General features: G+C 35.7%; 1 protein-coding gene across 5 annotated transcripts in view; it reads right to left on the bottom strand.

Moving 5' to 3' along the window:
• ARB2A (ARB2 cotranscriptional regulator A) overlaps window positions 1-21,105 on the bottom strand; it is a 259,865-nt gene that overhangs the window by 186,321 nt on the left and 52,439 nt on the right. For 3 of the 5 annotated variants that reach the window (XM_031605280.2, XM_090131933.1, XM_090131934.1), the window contains 2 exons: window positions 18,331-18,396; window positions 10,616-10,807 (listed from right to left, as the gene is read on the bottom strand). In XM_031605280.2, coding sequence (XP_031461140.1) covers window positions 10,616-10,807; window positions 18,331-18,396 — 258 coding nt within the window. The remainder of the gene's footprint in view (window positions 1-10,615; window positions 10,808-18,330; window positions 18,397-21,105) is intronic. The other 2 variants (XM_090131936.1, XM_090131935.1) reach the window with 1 other exon arrangement.

Here is a 21,105-nt window from a genome sequence, read left to right as displayed (position 1 = left end):
ATCGTTCAAAGATCTGTGTATTTTCAAAAGATTACCATCCCTAGTACATCTGCATGACAAACGTTGCCATATCCATTTCCTTATTACCTGAAGCAGCAATGCGCATTATTAGAAGAGTACTAAACTATTTAAGGATGAAGCGTATCAAATTTTTATTTGAATTCCTATGCATTAAAGTTAATATTTTCTAGCTCAATGCACAGTAAGCAAAAGATAATTATATTCAAATATGCATTTCATGGTATGAATAAGGAAGTATTCATCTCCCCACTGAATTGGTAGGTCTTTTAAGTAATGATTCATTTGAAAAATCAACAGGGTATTGGCAATTTAGTGTAATATTAAATACGTGCTTATGCCATATCCATACTGGCATACAAACAATACTTTTCTATGACATATATTATAGTAGTACAATTTACACATAATATTAAGATGTTATCTGGTATCTTAATCATACACATATCTAATAAGAAAGACAAAGAACATTTTTTCCTTTACTAAGTATTAAAATATTTTAAAATGTGTGTGACTTGTGTAAAGGATATAAAAATGTGCATGTAAACAGTAAAATCCATACAAATTTTGCTATATATGGTGATGTACTGCAAAAGAACATTTTCACATCATTATTTTCATGCATGCAATCTCAGTAAAATAAATCTGACAAAGGCTGTTCAGAATAAACAGAACAAAGGTACTGGCTACTGACTTTTTTCATAAAGCAAAATAAAGCTACTGACTTAAGATTAATTTACCAACTAGTGAACAATTAGCAGCTCATTCCATTCTACATGAGTGTAATTTTAATGTTAGGATTATGTCTATTAAAATTACATTCCACGAAGACAGTTCCTGTGCTATACTACTTTGCATAGTGCCACTCAGAAGTCTGTATTAAAACCTTCATTCCATTATCCAAAAAACATACTTATAAGACAAGATAAGCACAGCTTATATAAACACAGAAAAGGAGCAGTAAAGTTCCCATCCTAAAATGGGTCAGCCTGTGAAGAGTGTTGTGCCATCTGAAATGCTTTCCTACCAGATACCACTGCTTTACAGGAAATCAGCTGAAATAAAAATGTTACTCTTATTACTGCATTTGAATAGTACAGTGAAGCTATGGCACTTCCATGAACTCAAGTTCTCTGAATCAAACCAATAGTAGATTACATCTTCATTTTCTTCTAGACAGGATTCTTACAAAATGGCCCATGTAAAATAAAATTCCACCATATATAACTACTGTATCCCAAATAGAATCATATCAAAATGGATTTATCCACTCCTGCTATAAATGCTATGCATGTTCTCAATTTAAAATAAACAGTCTACTGAAGATCCATATTACAACAGAGGGAGACTTATGACAATTTCTGGGCAATTAAAGGTCGCAATTCCTCAGTCTCACAACACAGCCTCAAACAAGAATGGCTGTATTTTGCTGTGCAGCCAATTTGCTGAGTAGAAAATAGTCAATACTTATTTTGTTAAAAGTTTTGTTAAAACTCAGCATGCATACAATACCCTACCAAATAAGCTTGTCTATTCAGGTGATGCAAACCTCATCTCTACATAAGCCATTAGAAAACTTAATGCTCTACTTCTGAAAAATGTTGATCACATATTCACTTAAGTCTTGTTCATTTATTGTCTAGATTGCTGTCAGTGGTTCTACTTTCCTTTAAGAAAAGTGAAAAGTGCAAACAAGTTAATTATTAACGAAGGGTAAGACTCTTATTCTAAATCCAGTCATTCATAATTTATCAGTAATTTGTATGGTATGGTATGCATACACTACTACTCACTATATTGAAAGCACCATTTTTAACCAGGACTTTCAAAATTTCAAAATAGCTGCTTTAACAAGAATCATGATACGAAAGAGTCAGAAAGATAGTAATTTTCCCATAAAATTTAAAACTGTGAGCAGAATTTTGCTTGGTAGTAAAACTTTTCATCTCTATAGAAATCAATGACCCTAAGCACAGATGTTCATTTATCTAAAACTTCCAGTGTTGGAAAAGAATTTGTAATTAATATTTTTGGTGCTTATTTAGTAAGGTTGAAAATTGCAGCTATTTTTTGTTAGCTGAAATGAACACAGAATAGGTATGTGGTAGGAAAACTGGAAAATACAGAGTTATATTTTATATAGCATTTTATCACTGTCCTTACAGTCATTAGACCACACAGACAATAACACACTACAAGAATAACGTATTCACTTAAGCAGATGACACAATTTTTGAAGCAGACTGACTTTCTAATACGGTATGCGTTTAAACAAAAGCTTATAGTTTAAAAAACAAAAGAGAGAAAATACAATAGAAATACAAACCTGACCTATCTCTAATCTTTTCTTTACAAACCTAGGCTACTCAAGAATCCTCAACTAATTATTCCATTTTATTGATGGCATTTTTCCCAAGGGAAGTTATTTAAAAAGTTTAACCCCTGAGCAAGTCATGGCTTCTTCTGCCTTTGAAAGTGTCAAGTGCATTGATTATAACTGCAGGAAGTGTTACCTTCTACCCAGAGAATCTCACCCTGCACAATCTTAAACACTGTCTGTCTCCCAAAACGGCTTTGATTCAGCAATTCAGACCGTTTCAGCTGATATTAAAGGCAGAAGCACCACAGAAAAGGGATCAGCAGTTAAAACGAAATACAAAGAGGAAAAAAAAAGAAAAAAACAGATCTTGGATATAGTATCACAAAGCTTGAGAGAAAAGCAGATTTGAAAAAGACATCAGAGTGACTAAAAAAAGAACAACATGACAGAAATTAAACAAGATTTTTACGTTCGCCTTCTATGCATTTAAACTCATCTCAACCCCTATTGAAATTCCGATCATACCCAAACCCCAAGGCTTTTGACATACTTTCAAAAATCCACACCCCCTCTTACTCTTTTCTAAGTCTCCGGAGTCACTGTTAGGTATCCAACAAGTTGAAGATAGTGGGAATAAAAAAAAAATAATTGTAATATGCATATGATAAAAAGACTCTTTATGCTCACATTAAATTGTGTTTTTAAAATGATCATGATCTATTTTTAATATTCTTAACTCAATATTTAGCTAGTGAAAAGAAAGCTTACAGGATTTTAGGAAGAAAGCATCACCTTCTTAAGTCACATTTACCCAAATATATCAACATTTTCTTAGGTTAGTGACAAACTATGAATAAACTAACACAAGGTTCTACCGCAAGCTACTTAGCAGAATAAAAGAAGACAAAGCAATCCTGAAGTAGATTTATCTTACAAAATGTATGGAGCACAGGTAACAGTAAGAATGTAATATAAGCAATTATTATAACAGTGATAATGTGTCTCTACGCATGCATCTTATAAAGGCTGGACTAAATTCCAAAGGGTAATTGGATTTTCAGAACTGCAAGTGGGTTTTTTCAAGTTCAGTCATGACAGGGCCAGAAGGTAATGATACATCTGCCATGATGCAACAAGCAGACCTGTCTTCTGTCAAGAGTTGAAATCATAAAGGAATAAGCTGTCGTTAGCAACCTCTCTCCAAACAGTAGAGCTGTCATCTCACTGTTTTTCTTTGCTGGCATGGGGGCTGGTGTGGGCTTATATACCCTGTCAGTTCAGTATTAGCCTGAGCTTTTAACCTCTTCCTGAATTTCCAACTTGATGAAACACCTATACATGTTATTACATAATACTCCATATTATGTGATCAATTAATATTAACTCCAACTAGCTATGCAATCTGTCCTTCTGTCTGCTTGGTGATCAGTATTTCACATCAGCATTTGAGAGATTATCAAGTCCTTATAAAATGTTTAAGAAGGAATTATTGTTTTTTTCCCATTTTTTTTTTCATACTCTATTTTATGCCATATATACATGATTATTTATTTTGTACTACATTGTATGTTGTGTTTATAGATCAGGAAATATCTCAAAAAGGAATACATCTAATTACTTGTAACATTAGTTTTCTTAGTATTATTATCAAAAAAGTGTAAAATGTAAAGAAGTTTTCTCTATGCAGAGGTGCTTTACAGGCAGTGTTATTTCATTGGCCAACCAAAATGAATATAAACAAATAAATATAGTACATTCAGATAAATACTATTTGAAAGAAAATAATATACCACCTTCCTGTCCATTCTATTGAAATTTTATATCCAGTAAAATACTAAAATTCCAAATAAGATCATGATTAGTATGACACTGTAACTACCCATTAATATATGCAGTAAAACCAACATAAATATTACAATTCTATGTAAAAATTGCAAGTGCAAAGAAATGCCAACTGTTTTATTTCCAGTGTCACTTGTTCACCTCACTGAAATATCTTAAGTACCCGTAATCTTTAAGACAAAATTTTAAACCTCGGGTTCTAACATATGACAAATAGAGCCAAGGGAATTTTGTCAAAAAATATATTCTGCAATTAAACACAAGATATGGAAATTTTTCAGCAACAATTCTTGATATCGCAGTTTAAACAATGTATTTTTTTTTTTTTTACAATAATGTTTAAACACTAGCTCTGTCTCTTATCACTTTTACAAAATGATAAGACTCAAATGTGTTACGATATCAGCTACTAACCAATATGGTGAATAAAAGTTAGGGTGGGTAAATTTACTACTAATTAGCTACACCTGATAATTTTTTTGTTCCTTTCAATGACTTGGCATCTTACTGCAAAATAAGAAAGTAATAACTCTCAGCAATTCTCATTAAATATTACCACCAACTTTTGTATAAATTAATGACACTAATCTGAATGAATAGATGTTGCCCATTTCAAGCCAGCCCTGTTTTCATTTATTCACAGAAACTCTGATGTCTGGATTCTGCCACATTTATTTCGAAAAAATCATCCAGCTTCTTTGAAAAGGCTATTTTTCTCCTACTTCTGCTATTTCTGCTATTACACTTATATAAGCATTAATTTTCCTTTAAGTAATCGTAACAATATCTAAGCAATCTCATAGAGGGATGGAATTTGAAGCCAGGCAACAATTCTTGCTTGTTTAAAAAAATATAGTAAAAATTGAATAGCTGACAGTTGCTGCAGCTGAACTTCATTAGCATCTTTGGGCCCACAGCTTTCCTAGGTAATAAACACACTGAATTTCCAAAGGCAGAAAGCATCCATCAGGTTTTTTTGCACTCCTGTAAGAAGTACAGTAAGTTGGTCTCCACTTTATTCCCTAGAGGAGATGTACCAAAGATAAGAGGACTCCAAAATTCTTCCCAGTGTCCAAGGTGAGCTGAGCTGCTGGTTCCCCCAGGAGCAAGCTGCCACTTTAAGTAGTTTGAATGCAGCTTCTCCTTGCTTTACACCCAGCAGACTTCAAAGCACAGAATCTGCTTCTCTGGTCACTACGGAGAGAACACTATTGCATAAAGCAGTAGCTGCCTTTGGCATCCCTTCTTGCTTGTTCCCAGGTATCACTTTACAGTGTATCACTGGTGTCATTTGTATATCTCCCATCTGAATGTTTTGATTACCATCCAGGTCGTTATTCACTTGGCAATGAACCAGACAATCTAACCCCCAGAACTGCCCAGTGACTTACAGATTATGGGAGACTTTGAGCTACCTCCATGAAATAGGAAGCCTAAAATGTTATTTTTTGACACCCCAAATAAACTCCTTAATCAGTGAACTAAATAACTTAGCACTGTCTCTCACTGTCTCTTCTTGGTTCTGCTTCAGTTACTGTATATACATCTAAATAAAAAGTGATGGAGAAAAGACTGACTCTATGAGACAGTGAATCAGATATTTACTCAAAATGTGTAAGAGGTTGAAATTCCTCCTTTGATTTACATCTGTTTATGTATAAAAACTGAATAGTTCAGTATTGCATTATAATTTAATTTTTTTTATTTACATGTCTCTAACATTCTGTACATTCTACGTGCATTCTCTATCCTATCACTTGTTTCTTCTCTTTTTCACTCTTTTACACTATGAGAGAAAATCCCTTTTTTTACGCTAAGTTGATTTTCTAATTTTGTACATCAATCTTACTTCCTTTTCATATAAACCTTGTAAACTACTTCCAACACATATTACACACAGGACTGAATCTACACAATACAGTTTGATATAAAAGATGGAAGAAGTGCTACCTACAGGAACCACTCAGATGAAAAGAAAGAAGATTTCTAGCTACTGGAATTCCCATTAGGATATTTCTCCTTGGATCTTTTCTTTCCAGTATGTATCAGCCCCAAGCCACTAGAAGTCTGATAAATTTTAAGCCCTTCCATTTCTCCCTGATTTTACACACATTTTATTATAGGTTGTTTTTTTTCCTTCTTTCTTCTTTTTGAAAGTGTTGTGCCAGAAAGAAATAGTTTCTTCTACTCTTTTCCCTTCATTTAATTTTCTGGATATTAGAGCTAAATCCACTGTATACTGATATATCCATCTTTTTTGCATGCCTGTTTTCAGTTTTTCCAAGAAATAAACAGAAACTTGCTTGTGGTAGTTCCATCACTGTCTGAAGAGGAAAGCAGCAAAGAAAAAGATATGTTTTTGACCTATGACTTTAGTTTTTATTTTATTTGAAGGGAAGTAGAGGTGTTGCAAACGTATGTTGTAAGTCACAGAACCACAGAATTGTAGGGTTTAGAAGGGACCACTGCAGATCATCTAGTCTAACCCACTAAAGCAGGTTCCCTACAGTAGGATACACTGAAAAGCAGTGATCCAGGCAGGTTTTGAATATCTCCAGAGGAGACTCCACAACCTCTCCAGGCAGTTTGTTGCAGTGCTCCATAACCTACAGGGTAGGGAAGTTTTTTGTCATGTTTTGGAACTTTCTGTGCTCCAGTTTTTGTTTGTTGACCCTTGTTCTAACAATGGGCACCACTGAAAAGAGCTTCATCTTCTTGACTCCCATCTACTAGATATTTATGATCACTGATAAGATTCTCCCTCATTCTTCTGCAGGCTGCACAGACCCAGGTCTCCAAGTCTTTCCTCAAATGGGAGAATACTCTATGACATGTGAAACTATAAAAGCAGAGGAGCTGGTGGAGTGGAGAGGGTCGCTACTCAGGGACTGGCTGGGCATTAATTGGTGGGTGGTGAGAAACTGCACTGTGAATCACTTTTTAGTACACTTATATTTTTATTGATATTATTGTTTTCCATCTTTTTCTGTCTTATTAAATTGCCTTTATCTTAGCCAGTGAGTTTCACCTTTTTCTGATTCTCTCCTCCATGCCACTGAGAGGAGAATGGGCAAGTGCTGTGTAGTGCATAACTGCCTGCTGGGTTAAACCATGTTTAGTACAATCGCAGAATATCCTAAGTTAGAAGGACATATAAAGACCACTGAGACCATCTCACAGCTCCACACAGCACCACCCAAAATCCACACCCTGTGTCTGAGAGCAGTGTCCAAACACTCCTGGAACTCCAGCACTGGGGCCGTGCCCCCTGCCCTGTGCATCCCATTCCATGCCCACCGCCCTGTGGTGCAGACCCTTTCCCTGACCCCCAGCTGCCCTCCCCTGACGCAGCTCCATGCCGTTCCCTCGGGCCCTGTGGCTGTCACACAGAGCAGAGCTCAGCGCTGCCCTCCGCTCCCTGTCAGGAGCTGCAGCCGCCATGAGGGCTGCCCTCAGCTCCTCTGCTCTGTTCACTGCACGCTCAGGGACTGCAGCTGCTCCTCATAAAACTTGTCCTTCAGACCCTTCACCATCTTCATAGCATTCCTGGATGCTTTCTCATAGTTTTAGGTCTCTCAAACATTGTGGTGCTCACAACAGTAAATGAACATTTGCAAATGAAAACCTAGTTGCCAGCAAATGTTTTAAGCTACATGCACATGTTTCACACTCATCACAAATCGGGAATTTTCAAATCCTAGATACGATTAGCCACTTCAAATTCACTGTTTATTATATATATATAAAATCCAAGTTCTCCTCTCATCAGCACTGTAATCTTACACTTTGATAAGGTCTATTGGTTTCATTCAAAAATGAGACCTCTTCTAAGAAGAAACACTAGAATATCAAGGAATATAATTCCTTCCTTCAAACTGGCAACACTGTATGAGGAGCTATCACAATTTTCATTCAGGCCATTTACTATCTAGGTCAGTTATTTTCATTTCATACGTGATAGAAATGCCTAAATCAACTAGATGACTGAATACCAGAAAAACCCAGAAAAGGACAAAATTTTTATTAACTAAAATTGGAACCTTTATACTCATTCTACCATAACTTCCTGCACTTGGAAAAGTAATTTATACAATCTGTACAAGAAGTAATGACCTGTCTTTTTTTTTTTTTAAGTCATAATATGACGACTCCAAGTCCCTTCAGCAGGGTTTGACTTCTATTGATATTGCCTTATGTAACCAGACAGACTTTCAGTTCTCACTACAGTGAGATACCATGATACCAACAATATCAGTGTGTTTAAAACAATACAATTTGATATGCTCTATAGCTGATTTTACGTAATAAAAATCACTGCAGATAGTATGTGCTCTACACAGTATACTTGCCACAATTTTAGGATGGACAAAAGAGCAGAGTGGCTATTGCAAGAGTTGGAATTATTCAACTGAAGTGCATTACAAATCAAAAATCCAACACATTAAAGAAGAAAATCTAAAGATAAAAGCAAGACCAAGGTCCTGATGTGATCACATGGTTACAATGTTGAAGATACTTTGTCATGAAACCACTTTTGTTGCTTTGCTGTGATTTTTAAAGAAGTACTCAAAATGCAGAAATACAAAGCCTGTTTTTAATGTTGTAAGCTTGAGGGAACAGAGCTCTTCCCTCTATTCCACTGACACAATCATGACATTATGTTCATAACAGGCAGAAAAAAGAATCTAGAATTCTCCTTTCCTAGAAATATAGATTTCAAGATTTTCCATTAATTTAGAGATATTATCCCCAAAATGCTCAACATCTTATGTTAGCCACAACAACATCATCTTTAGGGAACAAAAAAGTGTAGGCATGTAAGCACCATTATTAAAATTTATGCAACTACAGCACTCCAGCTTTCTTAGAAAAAGTTCTGGAACTCGCGCTCCTGAAATTAATCTCCAAACCGGACCTACCAAAAAACTGTACTGTACTACAGAAGCTTCTAAGTGCTTTTCCATTTGCCTTTGAGTCTTGATTTAAATTGTTTTATGTTAAAGGAAGGTAAACATGGTATGTAGCTACCTGTCTCCTGAAGGCCAACTATATCTTGAGCTGCATCAAAAGAGGGGTGGACACAGGGAGAGGGAGGGAGGTGACTGTCCTCTGCCCTTGTGAGGCCCCATTTGCAGTACTGGGGCCACCAACACAAGAAAAACATGGACCTATTTGAGGGGATCCAGAAGAGGGCCACTGAGATGTTCAGAGGGCTGGAGCACCTTTCATAGGAAGAAAGGTTAAGGGATCTGGACTTCTTCAGTCTGGAAAAGAGAAAGTTCTGGAGAAATCTCACTGCAGCCTTCTGGTACTTAAATTGAGTCTATAAACAAGAGGGAGACCAAGTTTTTACATGGGCAGATAAGGATGAGACAATGGGGTACAGTTTTAAATTAAAAGAGGAAATTTATATTAGATATGAGGAAGAAATTCTTTGTTCAGAGGTTGGTGACTAACTCCCTGGAAAAAGTTACCCAGAGAAGCCATGGGTATCCCATCCCTGGACATGCTCAAGGACAGATTCAATGGGGTCCTGGGTAGCCTGAGCTGTTGGGTGGTAGCCCTGCCCACTACAGAAGTTGGAATTAGATGATTTCTACAGTCCCTTCCAACCCATACTATGATTCCATAAGCTGCAAAATTTTCAGCTTCACTTAGCAAAATGTGCAACTATCACAATGAACACGCTGATATTAAGGGTAAAGCATCTTGACAAATATAATAGCTAATTTTAAATAGGCTTTTTGAATGTTTACTACAGTAAGTTTCACTAAAGCAGTAGGAGGCAAGAGATGCACTATACTTCAATGTTCCGTGTTAAAAATATTACACAAGTTGTGCATTGTCTCTTCTATACATACCAAACCACAATAGAATAGTGTCCATAAAATGTAAATGCTTTTAACTGTCAAGTATTGATAGGTGAATCACAGTGAATCAGTATTCAGTGCAAAACTGAAAAAGACTGTGCCTCTAATAAATTCAGTACAAGTCTAGCAAAAAAGCCTGCTGTTATCATGAAAGCTAATGTTATCATGAGATTACAACAGACGTTGAGTGAGAATATGTACAAATTTAATGAAATGTAAAAGAAAACACTTCAAATCATAACAAATTTCTGTAGTGCCTTGCATTGCATCTCATCGCCTGTTAAGGGCTCTTGTCACATTAGATACCATATTACACTACATGGCAATGCTGCCACAAAATGATATAAAACTAAAAAAAAAAAAAAAAAAGTACTGTAAGAGAAAAACTTAGATCTATTTGACAAAAGTTCTTAAAATATCAAGTATTTGCATCACAAATAAGATGATCATAAAGAAAATGTAGAATACAGATTAAAATACTACAACATTTCAGATTCATAGTTCTTCTTACATCAGTACACATGCCTATACACACAGAAATGTACATATATACACTTTCACTTACCTCAGTAGCTCTCTTTATATATGGTATCTGTGTGCCACTGTCCAGATCTTCATTAATGATAAGTCTCCTAGCCCACTGACCTGCTCTGACAACGCCATTACCATGAATTAGGACCAACAGTTTGTCAGGATTTGTTAATGCATCTTCACTCATAAAGATAAAGCTTTTTGGTTCATTCTCAGTGGCATCAACCTGCAATTACAGCCAATACAGACTTTTATGCATGAATAAAAATTTTAAAAAAACATCTGTAGTTATAAAGTTAGCCCCCAGAATTGGTTTCAAAACCTGCACCTTATTTTTTTGCTATTCATATATTTATTTTATGGGCTAATGTGTACCCAGAACTAAATAAAAACAAAGCAAAAGCTAATATAACATAATTTTGAACCTTAAAAATGCTTCAGAATGGTTAAACACAGATGATTTAAACTGAATTATAGAAACAAAAAGGTGCGTGGTCAAAAAGAATGCTACAGCTTTAGAACAGCTTTAAAACAAAGTTGTTTACAACTCAGTGCTGGCGAAAGACAGTCCATAAAAGAACAATCTTTGAAAAAAAAAAGACAATAATCAAGTAATCTGTCACCTCTTACATGTTTGAAGCAAAAATAAAAGTCTGATATGGTAAAAAAAAAAAAAAACAACATCCAAGAGTTCCATCTCAGTCACGTCACCATGAATACCCAGTAAACCAAGTATTTAATGCCAGTATTGCAAATTTGCCTATTATAAGTTTAATAAGGATAGCTCTAATAAAATACAGAAATCCAGTCCAGATCTAAAGCAGTTCAGCAGCAGGACTCAGATACTCTACTATAGGAACAAGCACCTTCAATATTCAGTAATCCAACTTTTGTTCTTAGTGTAGACAGTAAAGACGTGCTTTTTGCTCTATACAAACAGAAGTCCTATAAAACAGACCTATACTTGGCTTTGTAAGCCTTGCTCAAGGCAGAAGAGCAACATTTGTGGTCATTCTTCCTTTTCCTCCTACTTGAATACAATGAAAAGGGAGGGTAGATCAGGATCCCTATACCCTTTTGTACTCTGTACTTCACAAACCACACAAACTAACTATTGGGTTGCCTTAAGCTCTGAAGTAGTGATGGATACGAGCCTTACACTGAGAAAGGGGAAATGGCTGCTTGGAATATTCCAGTTTTTCTCTCATACTTGGATATGCTATTCACCATCCCTCAGGAAAAATCAATTCTGCATGAATCTCCAGACTTTTTAAATGTATGCCTTGCCTATTTTTTCTTTTTTTTATCCACAAAGCCATTGAGTCTGCTTGAACAAAATGAATTCCTAACTGGAAGAACATTGAGCATCTGCCATAGGGCTGAAGACCTTATGCTCCATTCCAGAATAACAAAGCATTTAATGCATCTCAGCTTTCAATCTTTACAACAGGAAATGTACTCATCTTCTCCTACACTTCACAGAAAAACAGAAAATGTAATGAAAAAAAAATCAATTAAAAAGAGTGTATGAGTACAACTGTATTGCATACTGGGGATACAGTCATATCGCACAGCTACTTCTGAAGTACCAGTACAGATATCTTAAAACTGAGCATGGGAGGTGTAAACAACCAGATAATACCAAGTCTCAAATAGTACTTGATATGATACAGTTGACTTTGCACACAAACTGAATGCATACAATAATATAATTAGGTCAAAACTTTGAAAATTTGTATTTCAGCAAGCTATACCCTGGTTGTATGTTTCAGTATTCAGAAAACTAAATTTCTGCTCAGCAATTAGGAAATATCAGTACCTAATAATCATATATTCTAGAAGACACACTTCAACTTCACACTTTTTCAATTACGCTAACGTAAAAAAAAAATTTTAAATATATTAAGCTATTAAAAAATAACTGTTTGTTCCTCTCTTCAACTGAATTACCATTGGAAACTTTACCTCAAGTTAATTTCTCTTCCAACAGTAACAATTTGTTAAATCCAACCTTCACTAAAGAATGCCCATAAAGGTCACTCTTGTGCACAACCTTATTTTATTGTCAAATCAATGCAGAATGCCACTTAGTGCTAGACAAACTGAGTACATTTAAAATAATTTATTTTTATCAGCCACTCTCTCTTCTGTAGCTATTCACACACACTTATTTCTGATCTTTTGTTTAAAGACAAATTGAATGAGTTCAGTGAAATGCTCAGATTCGATTAGTCTAATTTTACAACTTGATTCAACATTGTTATTCCCATGCAATAACAGTCTTCTGAAGATTTGCAGCTAGGAATGTCAAACAAATCCATATTTTGCTGATAATTTAGAACTTAAAATTATGTTCAATTTTTACTTTTCTCAAATTTATTTTTCTTTTCCTTTTTACCCCAGCGGCCAGGCTAAGTTCAAGCTGGGCTTTTGCCTTTCTGATTTTCTCTCTACACATCTTAACAACTTCTCTGTTCTCTTTCTGAGTCGCTCATCCCTTCTTCCACAGGAGATAGATTCTCTTTTTCTCCCGGAGCCTCGAGAATAGTTCCCTATTCATCCACGCCTGTCTTCTTCCCCGCCAGCTCATTTTGCGGCTCAGGGGGACAGCCCGCTCCTGCGCCTGTAAGACTTCCTTCTTGAAGAGTGACCAGCCATCTTGGACCCCTTTACTCTCTAAGACTGAAACCCAGGGAATTCCCCCTACTAGTCTTCTGAAATTCAAAGTCTGTCCTCTGGAAGTCCAAGGTAGCAGTTTTGCTGTTTCCCCTCCTGGCTCCACCAACAATCGAGAACTCTACCATTTCAAGGTGTCTCTGTCCAAGACATCTCCCACCAGACCTTCTCTGTGAACTGCAGGTCTAGCGGGGCAACTCCTCTCATAGGCTCTCTCACCAGCTGCATCAGAAAGTTATCCTCCATACACTCCAGAAACCTCCTAGACTGCTTCTTCTGCGCTGTGCTGTATTCCCAGCATATGTCAGGGAAGCTGAAGTTCCCCATGAGGACAAGGACTGGCAAGGACAAGGGCTGGCACTATTCACCCTTGTAAACAGTCATTCCCCCTCCTGTTTATACGCTCCGTTCAAGTATTCAATCTCAGATAAGCTATCACATGATGTATTAGTGTCAGTGTATAGAATATTTCAATAGTAGAATAGTTACTATTTTGCATAGCTGCTATCAATACTTAGAGTAACAACAAAATATGCTAGAAAACTAATCTTATTCTAACATTCATCCTAAGACATTGATGATATAACTTGATTTTCAGTTCTTAGCCATTAGCAGACGAAGATCTAGAGGTCTTTAATGCTGTCCATTGGGCATCTTTTTGTTCAAGACAGCTAAAGTTTAGAGTTCTAAAGGGAAAAAAAAGCTCAACATTTTTCTTATGTTAGTTAAGAAACACATTAAAAATCATAAGGACAAGTGTACAAACAGGTGAAACAGATGTACTCTGAGAGTGGAGAAAATAACCGGGAAAATAAATGTAACAAAAGACTCTACAGACTGAGAATTATGAGTACCTGGTGGAGGAAGAAAACTGCTCATTTGTGTTGCAAGATAAAAAAGTTCCCTGTTATGTAGTTCTACCCAAACATGCTAACGCACATTATTGTATTCATGAAATTGCATGATTTATAATTTTTCAGTTGTACAGTATAGTCATTTAGTACAAAATGAAAACTGCTGATCAATACTATGAGCAGCAAACTAGCATTAGGTGATTATCAGAAACAAATGAACACGCCTGAAACTAGTGGCATTTTTACAATCAAGCACTAACTGGACTTGGGGAACAAAACAGCAAGTAAGAGTAAGCAGTGGAGATAAGAGATTGTTGTTTCTCAGAGAAAAATAATTCTTGACTTTCTAGTAGATCAAGAGAACTACTGAATGAAGTTTTATCTACTGAAGTGAAAGAGCAAAGCATTGATAAGTTAGAAGACTCCGCAGTGAGTCCTTTCAGTACAGTTGTCAATAAAACATGTTAGTAATTATTTAAACTTCTATCTCAGACATTCCCAGAAGCTGTTAAAGATGCATTTAATTCAGAAGCACCCTCTATTTGTCCTCAACAGCTGAAGAACAGCAAAGATCAGTCACTGATTATGCTATTTAAACCAGAGAAATGCAAAAGCTTCATCTGGATTAAAAAAAAAAGGAAAAAAAAAAAAGGAAAAAACTTCAGTCTTTTTTGTATTAATAATACAACCTTCAATGGAGCACAAAATGAGAAATTTAAAAGAAGTAATTGAACTGTTTCTCCGTGAATATGAGTCTCTTCATTTAAATTTTCAAGTCCAGGAGCAGATATTGAACATGAAGAAATCTACAGTGTTTTACAGAAACACTACACAAAATACATCTAAGCTTCTCTGGATCAAAAAAGGTTTGGATTTATATTTGGCATAGATGTTAGGGATATAAAAAGACAGGCAATATTTCCAGATTCCCAAACTGTTCCTTTTTTTTTAATATGAAGGGAAATTTACAAATAACTGTTTCCAAAACTGAATATGCCATCTGAGAAAGTAAAATAAAGACAGCAAAGTTGGACTTCATTCAGGAGGTGGAAATTAAGGAAAATAGGAGAACATGAAATGCTGTCAGTGAAGCATAGAATTTCAGTACACTTCAGTAGTTTGGAAGGAAAAGCACTCCAGTTCACAGCCTCATTATGACTCACAGAAAAATAAAAGACAGTACACCAACTTACTGATTTTCTGTGACAAAGTTCAGGAATAATATTTCCATATTTATCTCTGAAATTTTTATAAAAGGACCAGAACATTCACACTATTCAGACCAAAGGTCCCAGTATCCTTTTTCTGATAACTTGCAGGTTGATTAGTGAAACAGTATGAGAACAGAATGTTTACAGAAACTCTCACTTTGAGCTTCCTGGGACATGCTTTATTACTGGACAAGCGACCACAAGAATTCACTATAGCTGTCACACCTCAATACTGTCAAATGGTTTTTTTTGAATGCATTTGTACCTTTCTCCTTAACAGTATTCTGCATCAATGAGTTCCACAATATAATTGGGATCTATATGAAAAAAGTACTTCCTCTCTTTCAGTAGAGATCTCCTGCCTGATAATTTAAGCTTGATGCCCCTTAGCTTCTCTATTATGAAAAAAAGCAAAAAAACATTCCCTATTCATCTTCTTTACACCTTTCATGATTTTATAGATTTGTCATATTCCTTCTATTTTCCAAGCTGTCTAATCTTTCTTTGTCTGAAAAGCATTTCATGCCTGTGATCATCCTTGCAACCCTCTTCTGTATTTTTTTTTTTTTTAAATTCTACGTATTCTTTTTAATACTGTGTCCAGGTTCCATGCAGTGTTCAAGATGGGGTACCACATAATGAGTGGAATGACTATGTTTTTCTGTTTTGTTCTCAACAGTTCATAATTCCTAACATCCTATTTGCTTTGAGGGTTTTTGACTACCATTGAGCACTAACTGATGTTCTCAGAGAGCTATTCACAATCACTCCAAGATCTTTCCTGAGTAGTTATAGCTCATTTAGAGGCCACCAGTGTGTTTACAGAGTGATTTCTTTTCACCACAATTTCACATTTACCAGAATTGAATCTCATGTCATTTCATCATCTAATCATCCACTACCATTAAATAATACTCAAAATCATCCAAACCAGCTTTAGATTTAAGTATTCATTATCATTTTAGAAAAATCAGCTACTTTACTTATGTTCTATTAATTCCTTCTTTCTTTTTATTTATTAGTATGTCAGTGCAAAGCTTACTAACATCACATTGGTTACAACTACTTTCATCTGTAAAGTACAAATATATATATTTTTTCCCATTAGCCAATTATTAACTCCTAAGGGGACTCCCACCTTGTGTGTGTCACATCCTCCCTGTAAGAGGTGGGAAGGTGTGACCAAGCATAACACAGAAAGTCAGAAATTGTTTTCTTTAAAAGCATTCTGTAATCTTGTTGGCAGCTTGCTGAAAATCCATGTACACTTCTATTGACAAGATTTTTTTTTTCATGTGATCTCTGAGGTCTTTGATGAATTCTAGCAGGTCTTTTAAAGCAAAAATGGTGCTGACTTTTATCCCAAAATGTTATTTTTTCTTATACACAGCTCTAGGAATCTCTCCTGGAGCCCTTTCAAAGGCCATCATATTCACCCTTTTCCATGCCTCTTTTGAGAGAAGCTGATTTAAGCAGTAAGTTACATTCTAGTTGTATGCAGCTTCATATTTGATTTCTTACAAAACCGTAGGCTTAAAAACCGTCTCATCCAGGAAGATGATTACTGTACAGTAAATCAATTTGTTCTAAGATATCTGCCACTGATATGCCAACTTAAGACAGTTCCTCAGAAGTACATCCTGTTTCCAAAAAAATAACCAACCATCTAGCGTGGAAGTTTCTGGACAAACTGTATTGAGAAAAATCATTTTTGTTTTTCTCATTTGAGCTGACGATTCAATATGCATGCAGCTCATCTATCAAATTCATGAATTATGTTATTAATAGCCATTACAACTACAACTCCTCAAATTCATTTTTCAGTGATCCTACTGTGATATGAAACTTAACAGCAGCTATAACATTCTTCTCTATCTTCCTCACGTAATGCATCTTAATCCTGCCACAAGCCATCTTACTGTTTCTATCAGCCTCCTTCACCAATTTAAACTATGCCTGTTTGTGATGTTACTTTGAAATCTTCTGGGTGACGTAAACATAGTATTTAGACAACTTTGATTTTTCACCTTCTTAATTTTTGTAGCCTTCTTCATAATTCGTATTTGATGTGAAAAGAGCTTCTGACAAACAACAACAATTAACAACCATGTTATTTATACCTTGTAACAAATCTTCCACACTGCTCGAAATGAAACTGCATAGAGAGTTTGTCCTTTACTCCAAAATGCACTAAAACTACAACACTTAGGAGAAGCTGGAAGCAATACATTTGAAAATAGTTTAAGTGTACTTGCAACTAACTCCATCAGCACACCAGTGCTTACTACATAAATCAAAGAAAAAGAGTAAATAATGAACAGTTCTCCCAACCTAGATATTAAAAGCTCAGAGCAGAGCAGAAGAAAGTACTACACGTGTGACAGACGTGATGGCAGTATGGTGAAACTTAGTCCAAGCTTGTTCATCTTCCATTCTAATAGCGATGGAAAATCTACACAGAGCAATTACGCTGATGGTTCCTCACTGAACATCATGTTACTGTATACACTTCTAGACAGATGCACTCTTTCACACTGTCTGTGGAGTGCTTTATCACTTTTAAAGGGTGATCGTATATTTTTACTAAACAACAATGGCGCTTTATAGCACGTACATGTTATAAGCTGCGTGCTTTTTAACAAAAAGACATGGAGTAGTTTTATGAGACTCTGCTTTGAGGTTGTTTGCCTGCTGGAGGCACCTGTCTTTAGTTCTGGAAATCCATCTATAAAATACTGACAAACAACATTTCAAAAAACTTACTGTTCCTCTACCAAAATTAGGACATTCTGAATAATCTGGTATCTGGCAAGGTGAGGAAGGCTCAGCTGGAAAAATCAGGCACATTAATAGTCAGGCAAAACCACTTCTCCAGATGTGCACACATACTGCATGTGAAATCAGTGCTCTGAGACCACACTTTGCACAGAGCCCCTGTCTATCTGAAAACTATCTCTACATTTCACAGATCCAAGTGAAAAATATATTTGAAAAATAGTTCTACTTACTGGGAGAGTTATTTTTTTCAAGTGGCATTCCTTTTCCAGTAGTCCATAAACATGTTTAGTAATAATCTGCAAGAAAAAATAGACCAAAAGAGAAAGCAAACAAAAGTTAAATTACCTACAGTAATTACATGTCCAGGAAGATAACTTGAAGGCTAGTTGGTTAAACTTCTGAGAACTTGCACATGTTTTGCCACATATCTGAATTCTTTACTGCACAACTAATTATAGAACATAGAGCTTTATACAAAAAGGTCCTCTCTGGCTCTCAGTAAAGACCGCTTGCCAGTACAAAGAAGTTGTAACTGTACCTGTGAATCCATCACCTGCTGCTGTGTGAATAATTATGTGCCTGAAAACTAAGGATTATAACCAATTAATATATACTCAGGGGTACAAGAAAGGATCTCTTTTGCAAAGAAATACTTTAAAAGCATTTTTTTCCTTAAGCAGGACTCCTGAAACCCTGTCCCCTGCAGGTTCACTTCATGAGCTACATGGAGAGCAGATCTTTAGTCACCCTCAGCACAAGTTGCCTTGCCATTTCTATTCATTGAACTGGGGAGGGATGGGTCAAAGGTGTTCCAAATAGAAAAAAAACCCTGACTGATTTCCCAGTATGGGGGAGTTTAAGTCTCTTGTCTCCATGTAGAAATAAAATTGAAATTTTAGACTTGAAACAAAAGGAATTATTTCAAAGAGCATCAACAACAACAACAAAAAACCAACACAGCCTGGTCACAACCAAATAAATGCTGCCTCAAACTTAGCCAAATTGTTCAGACTTCAAAAGTTTATCTCCTATCTAGGGACATTTTTTTCATCCTTATATATTGTATGAAAATGGAGATGTGGATGGAAAAACTTTTAAACTATTACTAATTTGCAAATTAAGTTGAGGAACAAACTGAAGTGCTTTGTCCACATGGGGTTGTAAAAATGGATGGGAAGTAACTGCCTCGATTTCACTGGCTGCTGAAGCTTAAAAAAAAAGGGGGGAACAAATTAAAGAAGAAAAAAACCTGCTCATTAAGAGCTTCAAATGGTGCTTGCCTTCATTTTAAAGCTTGAGGAACTATGTAAATTCCAGACAGGACAAGATCTAAGACTGGAATTATTAATCTAAGAATATCTGGATACAAACCCACCTGGTATTCTTTAGTCCAATTGCTCAAGGCCACAATTACTGCCATCTGAACCCACAGCATATTAAGCCACAACAGAAATTCTGCTGTAACAAAAGCTCTCAAGTGATGGCATCTCAACAACACACTGTGAACTGAGCAAGTAGGAGCCAGGGTATCATAAACTTCAATTTTAATTTTCCAAATGTAGAACTACCAAATAAAGTTTCAATGAAGTTCAACAGATTTCATTATGTACATGTGAGCAAACATAATATGCAAACATTTGGAACATATTTGAACAAATTAGAGGTACTGATGAAAGCTAATTAAAAAAGTTGTACCTGTCGCCTGCCTTCACTAATCCTCTACTACACAAAAAACTAAATCTTTACTAGGATTCTGTGAATTTTTTCCTTCCCTGCTCAGATATGTTTATTGATAGAATTATGATAAAAAAGTTTATGGTTTTAAAGAAAATCAGTCTTACTGAACATTACTATCTACATGGAAACTGCATTTGGGGAAGGAATTTAGCTGTGAGCAATGAGTTGATTTAAGACATGTTTATCCCCAAAGCAGTATGTTAGGAACATGCATACAGTGTAATTTTACCTTCAGGGCCAAACTTTTTATGGTTCACCGAAATCAACTTCAGTGTAATGCCAGCAAGTAAAGCAGTTAAGTTTCTGCAGTCTCAGATACTGATGCTGTACAGACATTAAAATGAATATAATGATAATATGGCCTCAAAGATAGAAATTTTATTTTTCACTCTCAATCCAAGCATCTATGAACCATCAGAAATACCAGAAGAAACCTTGAAAGTGAAAAAAAATCGCTATGAAGAAAATATATTTTAGACTTTACTTGTAATTCTCTCTTTTTGAAGCTATGTTACATATCTGTATCTTCTATTCTCTCTTATCCATTCTGACTGTGATGTCTTCAGGGCAGATGCAAACCTTTACTGATTTTTTCCAGAGCCAGACTCAATGGGGCTCTGATCCTAACTGTCTCTTTATGCACTACTCTAATATAATAAACAGTGATATCAGACTTAAAAATTGAATGGTAAAATCAGTAGAGCGCTCTTTTAAAGCAAAGATGTAATCTAATGAATGACATCAATAAGAGAAGGCATGAAGAAAAAAGGTTGAAGTCGCTAATGGATATGGTAAGACTCAGACAACTCAGCACCTGGATGGCCTCCAAGGCCAAGAACAATTTGAAGAAAAAACTGTAAACTGCTGTAGTGTATTTAAGACCAGAAGAGGGTTCTTTTTTTTTTTTTTTTTTTTGGCAGCAGGAGTTCAGTAAGTTCAGGGATTTATTTTAGCAATGGCTGATATACTTGCTGTCAACCTGACAGTTGGAAGGATGGAAGATAACAAAAAGGATTTCTTGATACTTATGTTCTTCCAACTCATGACTTCTGCCAACAAGCAGTATGCTACATTGTAATTCAAGGTAACAAGGCTGCTGGTGAGCAGGAAGCACGAAGTGTCTGAGATGAGACAAGAAAAAGCCAAGATTAAGGCTTGCCCATAATGTGTGAAATCAGTGGCCTGGAGGAGACAGTAGACAGTAGGAAAAAAAATGTCCATTCTCTACTTCTTGTAGGAAACACTGGGAACCTGATTTTAAGTTGTCT

Source organism: Phasianus colchicus, chromosome Z (genome assembly GCF_987193195.1).
Source record: "Phasianus colchicus chromosome Z, bPhaCol1.hap1.1, whole genome shotgun sequence".
NCBI classification, from domain to species: Eukaryota; Metazoa; Chordata; class Aves; order Galliformes; family Phasianidae; genus Phasianus; species Phasianus colchicus.
Note: the sequence above shows the minus strand (reverse complement) of the source record. Positions and strands in the feature narration are given on the sequence as shown.